The sequence below is a fragment of the Triticum urartu genome, chromosome 3A (genome assembly GCF_056163025.1).
Source record: "Triticum urartu cultivar PI428250 chromosome 3A, HENAU_Tu73, whole genome shotgun sequence".
In the NCBI taxonomy this organism is placed as follows: Eukaryota; Viridiplantae; Streptophyta; class Magnoliopsida; order Poales; family Poaceae; genus Triticum; species Triticum urartu.
Window position 1 is genome coordinate 36,569,616 of NC_141875.1, and position 16,575 is coordinate 36,586,190.

Below are 16,575 nucleotides of genomic sequence, written 5' to 3' on the forward strand. Positions count from 1 at the left end.
GTTCATATCACAAGGGGCAATATAAAGTGACGTTCTTTTGCATTAAGATTTTGTACATCCAACCAAAAAAGCGTATGGCAACCTCTGCTTCCCTCTGCGAAGGGCCTATCTTTTATTATTATCTTCTACCTTATGCAAGAGTCATGGTGATCTTCACCTTTCCTTTTTACAGTTTATCCTTTGGCAAGCACAGTGTGTTGGAAAGATCCTGATAGATATATCTAATTGGATGTAGGGGGGCATGAGTTATTATTGTTGGCATTACCCTCGAGGTAAAAGGTTGTGGGGCGAAATTATAAGCCCCTATCTTTCTCTGTGTCCGATTAAAACTCTGTAACCACAAGTATTGCGTGAGTGTTAGCAATTATGAAGGACTAGATGATAGTTGAGTATGTGGACTTGCTTTTTAGCTCTGACATAGACTCTTTACGATGTTATGATAAATTGCAATTGCTTCAATGACTGAGGTTATAGTTTGTTGGTTCTCAATAAGGTTTCTGGTTCATACTTTTGCATTGTGAATAGATCATCACTTGAACATAAGTAATCATATGACAATATCTATATATGTTGCTGTTATGAGAATAATCATGATGCCTTCATGTCCGTATTTTATTTTTATTGATGCCTCTACCTCTAAACATGGGGACATATTTATTGTTATCGGCTTTCGCTTGAGGACAAGTGAGGTCTAAGCTTGGGGGATTTGATACGTCCATTTTGCATCATGCTTTTATATTTATATTTATTGCATAATGGGCTATTATTTCACATTATGTCACAGTACTTATGGCTATTCTCTCTTATTTTACAAGGTTTACATAAGGAGGGAGAATGCCGACAGCTGGAATTCTGGGCTGGAAAAGGAGCAAATATTAGAGACCTATTCTGCACAACTCCAAAAGTCCTGAAACTCCACGGAATACCTTATAATAAATAATGAAAAATCCTCGCCAAAGATGAAGACCAGGGGCCCACACTCTGTCCACAAGGGTGGGGGGCACCCCCCTAGGGCGCGCCCCCTACCTTGTGGCCCCTTGGTGGCTCTCCGATGACCATCTTCTGCTATATGAAGTCTTTCGTCGAGAAAAAAACCAGAAGCAACCTTTCGGGACGAAACTCTGCCGCCACGAGGCAGAACCTTGGCGGATCCAATCTAGAGCCCCGGCAGAGCTGTTCTGCCAGGGAAACTTCCCTCCCGGAGGTGGAAATCATCACCATCGTCATCACCAATGCTCCTCTCATCGGGAGAGGGCAATATCCATCAACATCTTCATCAGCACCATCTCATCTCAAAACCCTAGTTCATCTCTTGTATCCAATTCTTGTCTCCAAGTCCGGGATTGGTGCTAGTAGGTTGCTAGTAGTGTTAATTACTCCTTGTAGTTGATGCTAGTTGGTTTAATTGGTGGAAGATCATATGTTCAGATCCTATATACATATTAATACCCCTCTGATTATGAACATGTTTATGCTTTGTGAGTAGTTACGTTTGTTCCTGAGGACAAGGGAGGAGTCTTGGTATTAGTAGTCATGTGAATTTGGTATTCGTTCGATATTTTGATGAGATGTATGTTGTCTAGCCTCTAGTGGTGTTATGTGAATGTCGACTACATAACACTTCACCATTATTTGGGCCTAGAGGAAGGCATTGGGATGTAATAAGTAGATGATGGGTTGCTAGAGTGACAGAATCTTAAACCCTAGTTTATGCGTTGCTTCATAAGGGGCTGATTTGGATCCATATGTTTCATGCTATGGTTAGGTTTACCTGAATACTTTTGTTGTAGTTGCGGATGCTTGCAATAGAGGTTAATCATAAGTGGGGTGTTTGTTCAAGTAAGAACATCACCCAAGCACCGGTCCACCCACATATCAAATTATCAAAGTACCGAATGCGAATCATATGAACGTGATGAAAACTAGCTTGATGATATTCCCATGTGTCCTCGGGAGCGCTTTTCCTTATATAAGAGTTTGTCCAGGCTTGTCCTTTGCTACAAAAAGGATAGGGCCACCTTGCTGCACTTTATTTACTTTTGTTACTTGTTGCTTATTACAAATTATCTTATCACAAAACTATCTGTTACCACTTATTTCAGTACTTGCAGAGAATACCTTGCTGAAAACCGCTTATCATTTCCTTCTGCTCCTCGTTGGGTTCGACACTCTTACTTATCCAAGGGACTACGATAGATCCCCTATACTTGTGGGTCATCACAGCCTTCTTCGCCATCTTGTACTTCTCTATGTTGTCTGCACTCCTATCCAGGTATAGGCGTCTGAATCAATCTTTCTTCTCTTTAATCGCCTTCTGGACATCATCATTCCACCACCAGGTATCCTTATCTTTGCTTCTCCTTCCCCTAGACACTCCAAACTCCTCAGAGGACACCTTACGAATGCAAGTCGCCATCTTCATCCACACATTTTCCACATCCCCTCCTTCCTCCCAAGGGCCCTCCTTAATGACTCTCTCCTTGAACGCCTGAGTTACCTCCCCCTTGAGCTTCCACCACTTCGTTCTGGCAACTTTGGCACGCTTATCCCGCTGGACACAAATCCAAAGGCGGAAGTCAGCAACCATCAGCTTATGCTGGGGTACAATACTCTCTCCAGGTATCACCTTACAGTCTAGGCATGCACGCCTATCTTCTCTTCTCGAGAGGATGAAATCAATCTGGCTAGAGTGCTGGCCACTACTAAAAGTCACCAAATGTGATTCTCTCTTTCTAAAGAGGGTGTTAGCTACAATCATGTTGTAGGCTAGATCAAAGCTTAAGACATCTTCTCCTTCTTGATTCCTGATGCCATAGCCAAAGCCCCCATGCGCCCCTTCGAAACCTGTGTTAGATGTACCCACGTGGCCATTGAGGTCTCCTCCTATGAAGAGCTTCTCACCAATCGGTACACTCCTAACCTTGTCTTCCAGGCCTTCCCAGAACTCCCTCTTGGTGTTCTCATTGTGGACTACTTGCGGGGCATACACGCTGATAACATTGAGAACCAAGTCCTCAACTACTAGCTTGACCAGGATAATCCGGTCCCCACGTCTCTTGACGTCTACCACTCCATACTTGAGGCTCTTGTTGATCAAGATGCCAACGCCATTTCTGTTTGCAGCCGTCCCTGTGTACCACAGCTTGAAGCCGGTATCCTCCGCCTCTCCTTCGTCTTCTGTCCTCTCCATTTGGTTTCTTGGATGCAAAGGATATCAACACCTCTCCTAACCGCTGCATCAACTAGCTCCAGAAGCTTCCCTGTCAGAGACCCTACGTTCCAGCTACCTAAGCGAATCCTCCTAGGCTCGGCTAGCTTCCTTACCCTTCGCACTCGTCGAGTCAAATGCGAAGACCCTTGCTCATTTTCCACTACATCCGGGCATCGATGTAGCGCGCCACTAAGGATGCGACGACCCGATCCTCGCTCACTTGCCACCGTATCCGGATCAAGATATGGTGTGCCACCTGGGGGGTGATGGCCCGACCCTTGCCCATTTTCCACCACACCCGGGTTCCGATGTGGCGCGTCGCTGAGAGGGTTACGCCCCAACGAAAATCTTTTGGGTTTCATCTCCATAAGAGTGGCTGAGTTTTTACGTTGGCTCGCCATGCCTATCACAACCCTCCTCCTTTTCCCGGGCTTGGGACCGGCTATGTTGAGACAAATTATTTTGCGTAAATTAATTACGCGATGATTTTTATATATTTATATTATTATTGTTGGCCTGCACTATTTTACATGTGCAGGTGATGGACTTCGACTGCGTCACGTGGTCTCTTCGGCAAGCCGACGCCATCGTCCCAATCGGTGTAAATCGGCTCACATGATCACCTTGTTGGTCGTGTTGCCATACTGACGTGTTCGGTTGCCTCGGGGACTTTGGCATCATCGAGAGAGCTCTACCTCATCGAGTGTCCGGCGCACAGGCCATATTTCCTTTATTACTCACTTTGCATAAATTACTTATTACGCAACAATTTTTTAAATTTTGTTATTATTACTATTATCTCCGGTTTGCACTATTTTTTGTGCACGGGTAAATGATCCCGGTCGGGCAGTGTTGTCACCTCGGTTGGACGGGGGGCTTCGTCAACACTTCGTTAACCCACTCTGGGGACTTCGGCGTCACTCTGCCGGCCTGCATTGGTCGTGCTATGTCACCACTTCGGAGTGCCGAGCTCTTCGCTCCGCCACCTCGGGACCGGCTTGGGGAATGGAACCTCGTCCCACATCAAGCTCGGACCGCATCATAAATGCTGAACACATTAATGAGCTAAGTCACTTTCATGCTCAAAAACTTTCAGTTTTAATTTTTGTTCGGTTTGACCAAGCATTATACCTTTTTGGCAAAAAAGTTGTTTGTGACAAAATACCTTGTCAAAACTTTCTTTGTGACACACAAATTCAAATACCCCGTTTATTTAGGGGCTTCATTTATGAAGCCTTTCCTCTTGCATATGATTATACTTGTATGGCTTCGTTCCTTGTTCGTTTATTACGCCACAATATGCACCATGTTGACTTAAGTGTTTCGCAAGCTAGGTTGCCTAGCTCCTGTGCTTACCCCTACGTTCCCGATTGTTCAGCTAGGCGGTAAAGGGAGCACCTCTGTGATTGTTACTACCGGGTCATCCGAGTTAGTACCTCAGACTGGGTGAAGCCGAAAGCTAGCGCTCTTATTGTTTTCAATCATGGTCGGCACACAACGGAACTCATGAGTACAAAAAATCTGTTGCACAAGTCTCATAGTAACAATGAGCAACCGAAGAAAGGTATCGGTGGGGGTACTATTTTCTTCAAAGATGCTTATTACACTTCGTCAGTTATATAGCATAAGTTCCCTGAGCGCGCTTTGTCTGTTACAGCCTTATGGCCTGATTGCTTGGTTATGGGAAACATCGTTGATATTCTCGACAGGTGGAGTACATAACACTTTTCAGCCCTTGACCGAAGAGGGAGAAGCCGACGGTTGGTTAAGACGCGTTTAAAGTTCGGGTGAACACAGATATGATATAAATACTTCGGTACATACAATCATTATACATAAAATTCTTTTACCCAAGTCACTTGGGGGATCTTAAAATTTATATGAGTTGTTTTATAGTAAATGTGTTCTCTTCTTGGTCGTTGCAAAGTCTTTTTCTAAACTGACCTCCGAGAAGTACTCCGCCTTTGGGATAAGGAGCTTCAAGCCGTAGGCGGACCCGCGTGAAGTCTCGAGATCGGATGTGGCATGTTAAAGCACGACAGAAGCACAACTTTTTTTTCCAATTTTCGGATTGGCACCGAACAATTGATCTTGTTCGGACGTCAAGTTTTTACTGACGTTTTTTGGTTTTCCAAGCTTATGGCACTTTTAAACTATTTGTGTCTTTCTAGCATAAGTCTCGCAGTGCAACGCCGGACACCTTTAGAGATTCGGCAAAAACATTCTCGAATATTGCTATATATGCATCGGTTTCAAATTGTGTCTTTGGTCAAATAGTTGGGTTTCCCGGCTCCTGTGCTTTCCTCCTACATTCTGCTTTGTTCGGCTAGGTATGCAAAGGGAGAACCACTGCGATTGTGCTTCCGGCTCGCATGGTTAAGCACCTCAGTGGAGAAAGCCGAAAATTGACTGTCACAATAAGAATAAATTGGTCAGCGATCTGATGACTATGTTAAATGATGGGACATTCATAACATTGGCTGGAGTGTTTACGGCTTGACCTCGGCTGTCGCCGAACACTAACCGCGGACTCGTAGCCAGCTTCCCCAGTTTAAAATTCCTATGACTAAGTGAAAGTTATAAAGCCCGCATATCTGATTGCCTCATTTATGCTAACACAACCGTCTTCGGGCACCGAGACGTTGGCTAAGGGTTGTCTTGTTATTGCGGAGAGACCCTGCGTAGTATCTACAAAGGGGTAGAAGCCGACGATGGGCCACTTTCAACTGATAAACGGCCGCAACGGAGTCAAAATAAACATATCATCATCATTTGTATTTAATATACAAGGGCTGTGATACATCCATTTTGCATCATGCTTTTATACCGATATTTATTGCATTATGGGCTGTAATTACACATTATGTCACAATGCTTATGCCTATTCTCTCTTATTTTACAAGGTTTACATAAAGAGGGAGAATGCCGGTAGTTGGAATTCTGGGCTGGAAAAGGAGCAAATATTAGATACCTATTCTGCACAGCTCCAAAAGTCCTGAAACTTCACGGAAGTCATTTTCAGAATATATAAAAATACTGAGCACAAGAAGTTTTGGAGGGGGGCCACACCCTGCCCACGAGGGTGGGTGGCGCGCCCTACCCCCCTGGGCGCGCCCCCTGCCTCGTGGACCCCTGGTGGCCCTCTGATGCCCATCTTCTGCTATATGGAGTCTTTTGATGAGGGAAAAATCATAAGCCAGCTTTCGGGATGAGACTCCGCAGCCACGAGGCGGAACCTTGGCGGAACCAATCTAGGGCTCCGCGGAGCTGTTCTGCCGGGGAAACTTCCCTCCGGTAGGGGGAAATCATCGCCATCGTCATCACCAGCGATCCTCTCATTGGGAGAGGGCAGTCTCCATCAAAATCTTCACCAGCACCATCTCCTCTCAAACCCTAGTTCATCTCTTGTATCCAATTCTTGTCTCTAAGTCCGGGATTGGTACCTGTGGGTTGCTAGTAGTGTTAATTACTCCTTGTAGTTGATGCTAGTTGGTTTATTTGGTGGAAGATCATATGTTCAGATCCTATATGCATATTAATACCCCTCTGATTATGAACATGAATATTCTTTGTGTGTAGTTACGTTTGTTCCTGAGGACATGGGAGAAGTCTTGCTATTAGTAGTCATGTGAATTTGGTATTTGTTCGATATTTTGATGAGATGTATGTTGTCTCTCCTCTAGTGGTGTTATGTGAACGTTGACTACATGACACGTCACCATTATTTGGGCCTAGAGGAAGGCATTGGGAAGTAATAAGTAGATGATGGGTTGCTAGAGTGACAGAAGCTTAGACCCTAGTTTATGCGTTGCTTCGTAAGGGGCTGATTTGGATCCATATGTTTCATGCTATGGTTAGGTTTACCTTAATACTTTTGTTGTAGTTGCGGATGCTTGCAATAGAGGTTAATCATAAGTGGGATGCTTGTCCAAGTAAGGACAGTACCCAAGCACCGGTCCACCCACATACCGAATTATCAAAGTACCAAACGCGAATCATATGAACGTGATGAAAACTAGCTTGACGATAATTCCCATGTGTCCTCGGGAGCGCTTTTCTCTATGTAAGAATTTGTCCAGGCTTGTCCTTTGCTACAAAAAGGATTGGGCCACCTTGATGGACTTTATTTACTTTTGTTACTTGTTGCTCGTTACAAATTATCTTATCACAAAACTATCTGTCACCTATAATTTCAGTGCTTGCAGATAATACCTTGCTGAAAACCGCTTATCATTTCCTTCTGCTCGTTGGGTTCAACACTCTTACTTATCGAAAGGATTACGATAGATCCCCTATACTTGTGGGTCATCAAGACTCTTTTCTGGTGCTGTTGCCGGGGAGTGAAGCGCCTTTGGTAGGTGGAATTTGGTAAGGAAAAATTTATATAGTGTGCTGAAATTTACTGTCACTTGTTACTATGGAAAGTAATCCTCTGAGGGGCTTGTTCGGGGTATCTTCACCCCGACCAGTAGAGCAAAGAGTTGCTCCTCAACCTATTGAACCTACTGAAAATGAAAATGTCTACTTCGAGATTCCTTCGGGTATGATAGAAAAACTGCTAGCTAATCCTTTTGTAGGAGACAGAACAATGCATCCTGATGAGCACCTAATATATGTGGATGAAGTTTGTGGATTATTTAAGCTTGTAGGTGTGCCCGATGATGTTATTAAGAAGAAGGTCTTCCCTTTTATCTTTGAAGGGAGATGCATTGACATGGTATAGGCTATGTGATGATATGGGATCATGGAACTACAAACGATTGAAATTGGAATTTCATCAGAAGTTTTATCCTATGCATCTTGTTCATCGTGATCGCAATTATATATATAATTTTTGGCCTCGCGAAGGAGAAAGCATTGCTCAAGCTTGGGAGAGGCTTAAATCAATGTTATATTCATGCCCCAATCATGAGCTTCCAAGAGAAATAATTATTCAAAATTTGTATGCTCGGCTTTCTGATAATAATCGCACCATGCTCGATACTTCTTGTGCTGGCTCTTTTATGATGAAGACTATTGAATTCAAATGGGATTTATTGGAAAGAATTAAACGCAACTCTGAAGATTGGGACCTCGACGAAGGTAAGGAGTCAGGTATGACACCTAAGTTTGATTGTGTTAAATCTTTTATGGATACCGATGTTTTTCGTAAATTTAGCACTAAATATGGACTTGACTCTGAAATAGTAGCTTCTTTCTGTGAATCTTTTGCTACTCATGTTGATCTCCCTAGGGAGAAGTGGTTTAAATATCATCCTCCCATAGAAGTAAAAGTAGCTGCACCTATTAAAGTCGAAGAAAAGACTGGCACTTATAATGATCCTATTGTTCCTACTGCTTATGTTGAGAAACCACCTTTTCCTGTTAGGATAAAAGATCATGCTAAAGCTTCAACTGTGGTTTGTAAAAGTAATATTAGAACCTATACACCTCCTGAGCAAGTTAAAGTTGAACCTAATATTGCTATTGTTAAGGATCTCTTGGCTGATAATATTGATGGGCATGTTATTCATTTCTGTGATGAAACCGCTAGAATTGCTAAACCTTGTGCTAAAGATAAACGTAGACCTGTGTTAGGCATGCATGTTATTTCTGTTAAAATAGGAGATCATTGTTATCATGGCTTGTGTGATATGGGTGCTAGTGCTAGTGCAATACCTATTGACTTATACAAAGAAATTATGCATGACAATGCACCTGCTGAGTTAGAAGATATTGATGTCACAATTAAACTTGCCAATAGAGATACTATTTCACCAATTGGGATTGTTAGAGATGTTGAAGTCTTGTGTGGGAAAACTAAATATCCTGCTGATTTTCTTGTTCTTGGTTCCCCACAAGATAGCTTTTGTCCCATTATATTTGGTAGACCCTTCTTGAACACAGTTAATGCTAAGATAGATTGCGAAAAGGATGTTGTTACTATTGGGTTAGGTGATATGTCTCATGAATTTAATTTCTCTAAATTTCGTAGACAACACCGTGAAGAAGAATTGCCTAGTAAAGGTGAAATTATTGGTCTTGCTTCTATTGTCGTGCCTCCTAGTGATCCTTTAGAACAATATTTTCTAGACCATGAAAACGATATGTTTATGAATGAAAGAAGGGAAATAGATGAAGTATTCTTTAAACAGGAACCCATCCTGAAACACAATTTGCCTGTCGAAATCCTAGGGGATCCTCCTCCACCGAAGGGTGATCCCGTGTTTGTGCTCAAACCGTTACCTAATAGTCTTAAATATGCTTATCTTGAGGAGAAAAAGATATATCCTGTTATTATTAGTGCTAACCTTTCAGAGCATGAAGAAGAAAGATTATTGAAAACTCTGAAGAAGCACCGTGCTGCTATAGGATATACTCTCAATGATCTTAAGGGCATTAGTCCCACACTATGTCAAGACAAAATAAATTTGGATCCTAAGATGAAAGAAGTGGTGAGAAAGGAAATACTAAAGCTCCTTGAGGCAGGTATAATTTATCCCGTTGCTGATAGTCAGTGGGTAAGTCATGTCCATTTGTCCCTAAAAGGGAGGTATTACTATCGTTCCTAATGATAAAGATGAATTGATTCCGCAAAGAATTATTACAGGTTATTGGATGGTAATTGATTTCTGCAAATTAAATAAGGCTACTAAAAAAGATCATTACCCCTTACCTTTTATTGATCAAATGCTAGAAAGATTATCCAAACATACACATTTTTGCTTTCTAGATGGTTATTTTGGTTTCTCTCAAATACCTGTTTCAGCTGATGATCAATCTAAGACCACTTTTACTTGCCCATTCGGTACTTTTGCTTATAGACGTATGCCTTTTGGTTTATATAATGCACCTTCTACCTTTCAAAGATGCATGATGGATATATTCTCTGACTTCTGTGAAAAGATTTGTGAGGTTTTCATGGACGATTTCTCCGTCTATGGATCCTCTTTTGATGATTGCTTAAGCAACCTTGATCGAGTTTTGCAGAGATGTGATGAAACTAACCTTGTCTTGAATTGGGAGAAGTGCCTGATGTCTACTACACAACCTTCTTCTTGTAGACATTGTTAGGCCTCCAAATGCAGAGGTTTGTAGGACAGTAGCAAATTTCCCTCAAGTCGATGACCTAAGGTTTATCAATCCATAGGAGGCGTAGGTTGAAGATGGTCTCTCTCAAGCAACCCTGCAACCAAATAACAAAGAGTCTCTTGTGTCCCCAAACACCCAATAAAACGGTAAATTGTATAGGTGCACTAGTTCGGCGAAGAGATGGTGAAACAAGTGGTATATGGATAGTAGATAAAGGTATTTGTAATCTGAAAATATAAAAATAGCAAGGTAACAAGTGGTAAAAGTGAGCGTAAACGGTATTGCAATGATAGGAAATAAGGCCTAGGGTTCATACTTTCACTAGTGCAAGTCCTCTCAACAATACTAACATAATTGGATCACATAACTATCCCTCAACATGCAACAAAGAGTCACTCCAAAGTCACTAATAGCGGAGAACGAACGAAGAGATTATGGTAGGGTACGAAACCACCTCAAAGTTATTCTTTCCAATCAATCCGTTGGGCTATTCCTATAAGTGTCACAAACAACCCTAGAGTTCGTACTAGAATAACACCTTAAGACACAAATCAACCAAAACCATAATGTCACCTAGATACTCCAATGTCACCTCAAGTATCCGTGGGTATGATTATACGATATGCGTCACACAATCTCATATTCATCTATTCAACCAACACAAAGGACCTCAAAGAGTGCCCCAAAGTTCTACCGGAGAATCATGACGAAAACGTGTGCCAACCCCTATGCATAGGTTCTTGAACCCGCAAGTTGGTCACCAAAACATACATCAAGTGGCACGTGGTATCCCATTGTCACCACAGATATCCACGGCAAGACATACATCAAGTGTTCTCAAATCTTTAAAGACTCAATCCGATAAGATAACTTCGAAGGGGAAACTCAATCCATTACAAGAGAGAAGAGGGGGAGGAGAAACATAGGATCCAACTATAATAGCAAAGCTCGCGATACATCAAGATCGTGCCAAATCAAGAACACAAGAGAGAGAGATCAAACACATAGCTACTGGTACATACCCTCAGCCCCAAGGGAGAACTACTCCCTCCTCGTCCTAGAGAGCACCGGGATGATGAAGATGGCCACTGGTGAGGGTTCCCCCCTCCGGCAGGGTGCCGGAACAGGGTCCCGATTGACTTTTGGTGGCTACGGAGGCTTCTGGCAGCGGAACTCCCGATCTATTATGCGTTCTGGAAGTTTTAGGTCACGTGGGTATATATGGGTGCAGGGAGGACGTCGGAGGAGCCACCGGGGTCCCACGAGACAAGGGGCACGCCCTAGGGGGGGGGCGCCCCCCACCCTCGTGAGCACCTCGTGTCTCCCCTGACGTGGGGTCCAAGTTCATCAGGTGTGTTTCCTTCCAAAAATAGCTTCTCCAGTTGATATCGTTCCGTTTCAACTCCGTCTGATATTCCTTTTCTTCAAAACACTGAAATAGGCATAAAACAACAAATCTGGGCTGAGCCTCCGGTTAATAGGTTAGTCCCAAAAATAATATAAAAGTGGAAAATAAAGCCCAATATTGCCCAAAACAGTAGATAATATAGCATGGAGCAACCAAAAATTATAGATACGTTGGAGACGTATCAAGCATCCCCATGCTTAATTCCTGCTCGTCCTCGAGTAGGTAAATGATAAAAAGATAATTTTTGATGTGGAATGCTAGTTGGCATAATTTCAATGTAATTATTCTTAATTGTGGCCTGAATATTCAGATCCATAAGATTCAAGACAAAAGTTTAATATTGACATAAAAATAATAATACTTCAAGCATACTAATAAAGCAATCATGTCTTCTCAAAATAACATGGCCAAAGAGAGCTATCCCTACACAATCATATAGTCTGGCTATGCTCCATCTTCACCACACAAAATATTTAAATCATGCACAACCCCGATGACAAGCCAAGCAATTGTTTCATACTTTTGATGTTTTCAAACATTTTCAATCTTCACGCAATACATGAGCGTGAGCCATGGACATAGCACTATAGGTGGAATAGAATGGTGGTTGTGGAGAAGACAAAAAGGGAGAAGATAGTCTCACATCAACTAGGCGTATCAACGGGCTATGGAGATGCCCATCAATAGATATCAATGTGAGTGAGTAGGGATTGCCATGCAACGGATGCACTAGAGCTGTAAATGTATGAAAGCTCAACAAAAGAAACTAGTGGGTGTGCATCCAACTTGCTTGCTCACGAAGACCTAGGGCAATTTGAGGAAGCCCATCATTGGAATATACAAGCCAAGTTCTATAATGAAAGATTCCCACTAGTATATGAAAGTGACAACATATGAGACTCTCTATATGAAGAACATTGTGCTACTTTGAAGCACAATATATGAGACTCGCTATATCATGGTGCTACTTTGAAGCACAAGTGTGGAAAAAGGATAGTAGCATTGCCCCTTTTTATTTTTTTATTTATTTGGCCTTTCCTTTTTTTATTTGGCCTTTCTTTTTTTTATTTTGCCTTTCTTTATTTATTTGGCCTTTCTCTTTTTTTTGGGACCATGCTCTATTGAATGGTGATCATCACACTTCTATTTATTTACAACTCAAGAATTACAACTCGATACTAGAACAAAGATGACTCTATATGAATGCCTCCGGCGGTGTACCGGGATATGCAATGAATCAAGAGTGACATGTATGAAAGAATTATGAATGGTAGCTTTGCCACAAATACAATGTCAACTACATGATCATGCAAAGTAATATGGCAATGATGAAGGGTGTCATAATAAATGGAACGGTGGAAAGTTGCATGGCAATATATCTCGGAATGGCTATGGAAATGCCATAATAGGTAGGTATGGTGGCTGTTTTGAGGAAGGTATATGGTGGGTTTATGGTACCGGCGAAAGTTGCGCGGTACTAGAGAGGCTAGCAAAGATGGAAGGGTGAGAGTGCGTATAATCCATGGACTCAACATTAGTCATAAAGAACTCACATACTTATTGCAAATATCTAGAAGTTATCAAAGCAAAGTATTACGCGCATGCTCCTAGGGGGATAGGTTGGTAGGAAAAGACCATCGCTCGTCCCCGACCGCCACTCATAAGGAAGACAATCAATAAATAAATCATGCTCCGACTTCGTCACATAACGGTTCACCATACGTGCATGCTACGGGAATCACAAACTTTAACACAAGTATTTCTCAAATTCACAACTACTCAACTAGCATGACTCTAATATCACCATCTCCGTATCTCAAAACAATTATCAAGTATAAAACTTCTCATGGTATTCAACACACTCATAAGAGAATTTTATTATTCTTGAATACCTAGCATATTAGGATTTTTAAGCACATTACCATGCTATTTAAGACTCTCAAAATAATATAAGTGAAGCATGAGAGTTCATCTATTTCTTCAAAATAAAACTACCACCATGCTCTAAAAGGATATAAGTGAAGCACTAGAGCAACAACAAACTACTCCGAAAGATATAAGTGAAGATCAATGAGTAGTCGAATAATTATGCAACTATGTGAAGACTCTCTAACATTTAAGAATTTCAGATCTTGGTATTTTATTCAAACAGCAAGCAAAGAAAAATAAAATTACATCTAAGAATAGCAAACATCATGTGAAGAAGCAAAAACTTAGGATCAACCGATACTAACCGATAGTTGTTGAAGAAGAAAGGTGGGATGCCAACCGGGGCATCCCCAAGCTTAGATGCTTGTGACTTCTTGAAATATTATCTTGGGGTGCCTTGGGCATCCCCAATCTTGAGCTTTTGTGTCCCCTTAATTCCTCTCATATCACGGTCTCCCTAAATCTCAAAAGCTTCATCCACACAAACTCAACAAGGACTCGTGAGATAAGTTAGTATAAACCATTGCAAAAACCTTATCATACTCTACTGTAGAAAATCACTAAAATTATTATTCAACATTGAATACTAAATGCCTCTGCATATTTAATAGTCCTATCCTCAAATAGAATCATGAAAGAAGCAAGCAAATGCAAACAATGCAAACATAACAGCAATCTGCCTAAACAGGATAGTCTGTAAAGAATGCTGCAACATCCATACTTCCCTAGCTCCAAAAATTATGAAAGAAAATTCCCACTGTAGTAAATTTATCAGAGCTTAATATGCAAAAGGTTTCAACATTTTATCACATTCTGAATTTTCTAGGGAATTATTGCAACAGCGGTAAACTTTCTGTTTTCAAACAGCAACATGTATACTTGTAACATAGGCATAGTAAAGGCTATCAATGCCACTTTTATTGAAATAAAAGATGCAAAACATTATTATAAATAACAGCATGCAAATCCTAAAAAAATTAATTGACGTTCCAAGCAAAACACATATCATGTGGTGAATAAAAATATAGCTCCAAGTAAAGTTACCGATGAACGAAGACGAAAGAGGGGATGCCTTCCGGGGCATCCCCAAGCTTAGGCTCTTGATTGTCCTTGAATATTACCTTGGGGTGCCTTGTGAATCCCCAAGCTTAGGGTCTTGCAAGTCCTTATTCCATAGTCCATCGAATCCTTACCCAAAACTTGAAAACTTCACAACACAAAACTTAACAGAAAACTCGTAAGCTCCGTTAGTATAAGAAAATAAATCACCACTTCAAGGTACTGTAATGAACTCATTCTTTATTTATATTGGTGTTAAACCTACTGTATTCCAACTTCTCTATGGTTTATAAACTATTTTACTAGCCATAGATTCATCAAAATAAGTAAACAACACATTAAAAAACAGAATCTGTCAAAAACAGAACAGTCTGTAGTAATCTGAATCAAACGTATACTTCTAGAACTCATAAAATTCTCAAATAACTTTCTGGACCTGAGGAATTTATCTATTAATCATCTTAAAAAATAATTAACTAAATAGCACTCTCCAAATAAAAATGGCATCAATTCTCATGAGCGCTAAAGTTTCTGTTTTTTTACAGCATGATCAACAAGACTTCGCCCAAGTCTTCCCAAAGGTTCTACTTGGCACAAACACTAATTAAACACATAAAACCACATCTAAACAGAGGCTAGATGTATTATTTATTATTAAACAGTAACAAAAATCAAGGAGCTAAAAGAAAATTGGGTTGCCTCCCAACAAGCGCTATCGTTTAATGCCCCTAGCTAGGCATGATGATTTCAATGATGCTCACATAAAGGATAGGAATTGAAACATAACGAGAGCATCATGAAAAATATGACTAGCACATTTAAGTCTAACATACTTCCTATTCATAGGGATTTTTTGAGCAAACAACTTGTGGGAACAAGAATCAACTTGCATAGGAAGGTAAAACAAGCATAACTTCAAGATTTTAAGCACATAGAGAGGAAACTTGATATTATTGCAATTCCTATAAGCATATATTCCTCCCTCATAATAATTTTCAGTAGCATCATGAATGAATTCAACAATATAACCAGCACCTAAAGTATTATTTTCATGATCTACAAGCATAGAAAATTTACTACTCTCCACACAAGCAAAATTCTTCTCATGAATAATAGTGGGAGCAAACTCAACAAAATAACTATCATGGGATTGAAAATTGAAATCAAGATGACAAGTTTCATTGTTATTATTATTCTTTAAAGCATGCGTGTCATCACAATAATCATCATAGATAGGAGGCATGCTTTCATCATAATAAATTTGCTAATCAAAACTTGGGGGACAAAAAATAGCATCTTCGTCAAACATAGCTTCCCCAAGCTTGTGGCTTTGCATATCATTAGCATCATGGATATTCAAAGAATTCATACTAACAACATTGAAATCATGCTCATCATTCAAATATTTAGTGCCAAACATTTTATAGATTTCTTCTTCTAGCATTTGAGCACAATTATCCTTTCCATCATACTCACGAAAGATATTAAAAAGGTGAAGCGTATGAGACAAACTCAATTCCATATTTTTGTAGTTTTCTTTTTATAAACTAAACTAGTGATAAAACAAGAAACTAAAAGACTCGATTGCAAGATCTAAAGATATACCTTCAAGCGCTAACCTCCCCGGCAACGGCGCCAGAAAAGAGCTTGATGTCTACTACACAACCTTCTTCTTGTAGACGTTGTTGGGCCTCCAAGTGCAGAGGTTTGTAGGACAGTAGAAAATTTCCCTCAAGTGGATGACCTAAGGTTTATCAATCCGTAGGAGGTGTAGGATGAAGATGGTCTCTCTCAAGCAACCCTGCAACCAAATAACAAAGAGTCCCTTGTGTCCCCAACACACCCAATACAATGGTAAATTGTATAGGTGCACTAGTTCGGCGAAGAGATGGTGAAA

General features: G+C 40.8%; 1 protein-coding gene across 1 annotated transcript; it reads right to left on the reverse strand.

Moving 5' to 3' along the window:
* Nucleotides 1–2,287: 2,287 nt before the first annotated feature.
* On the reverse strand, nucleotides 2,288–3,190 carry LOC147978255 (uncharacterized). Its single transcript, XM_087514688.1, has 2 exons — nucleotides 2,921–3,190; nucleotides 2,288–2,551 (listed from the first exon to the last, which is right to left on the reverse strand). Exons 1-2 carry the CDS (start codon nucleotides 3,188–3,190, stop codon nucleotides 2,288–2,290), a joined length of 534 nt encoding a protein of 177 aa, XP_087370814.1.
* Nucleotides 3,191–16,575: the final 13,385 nt, after the last annotated feature.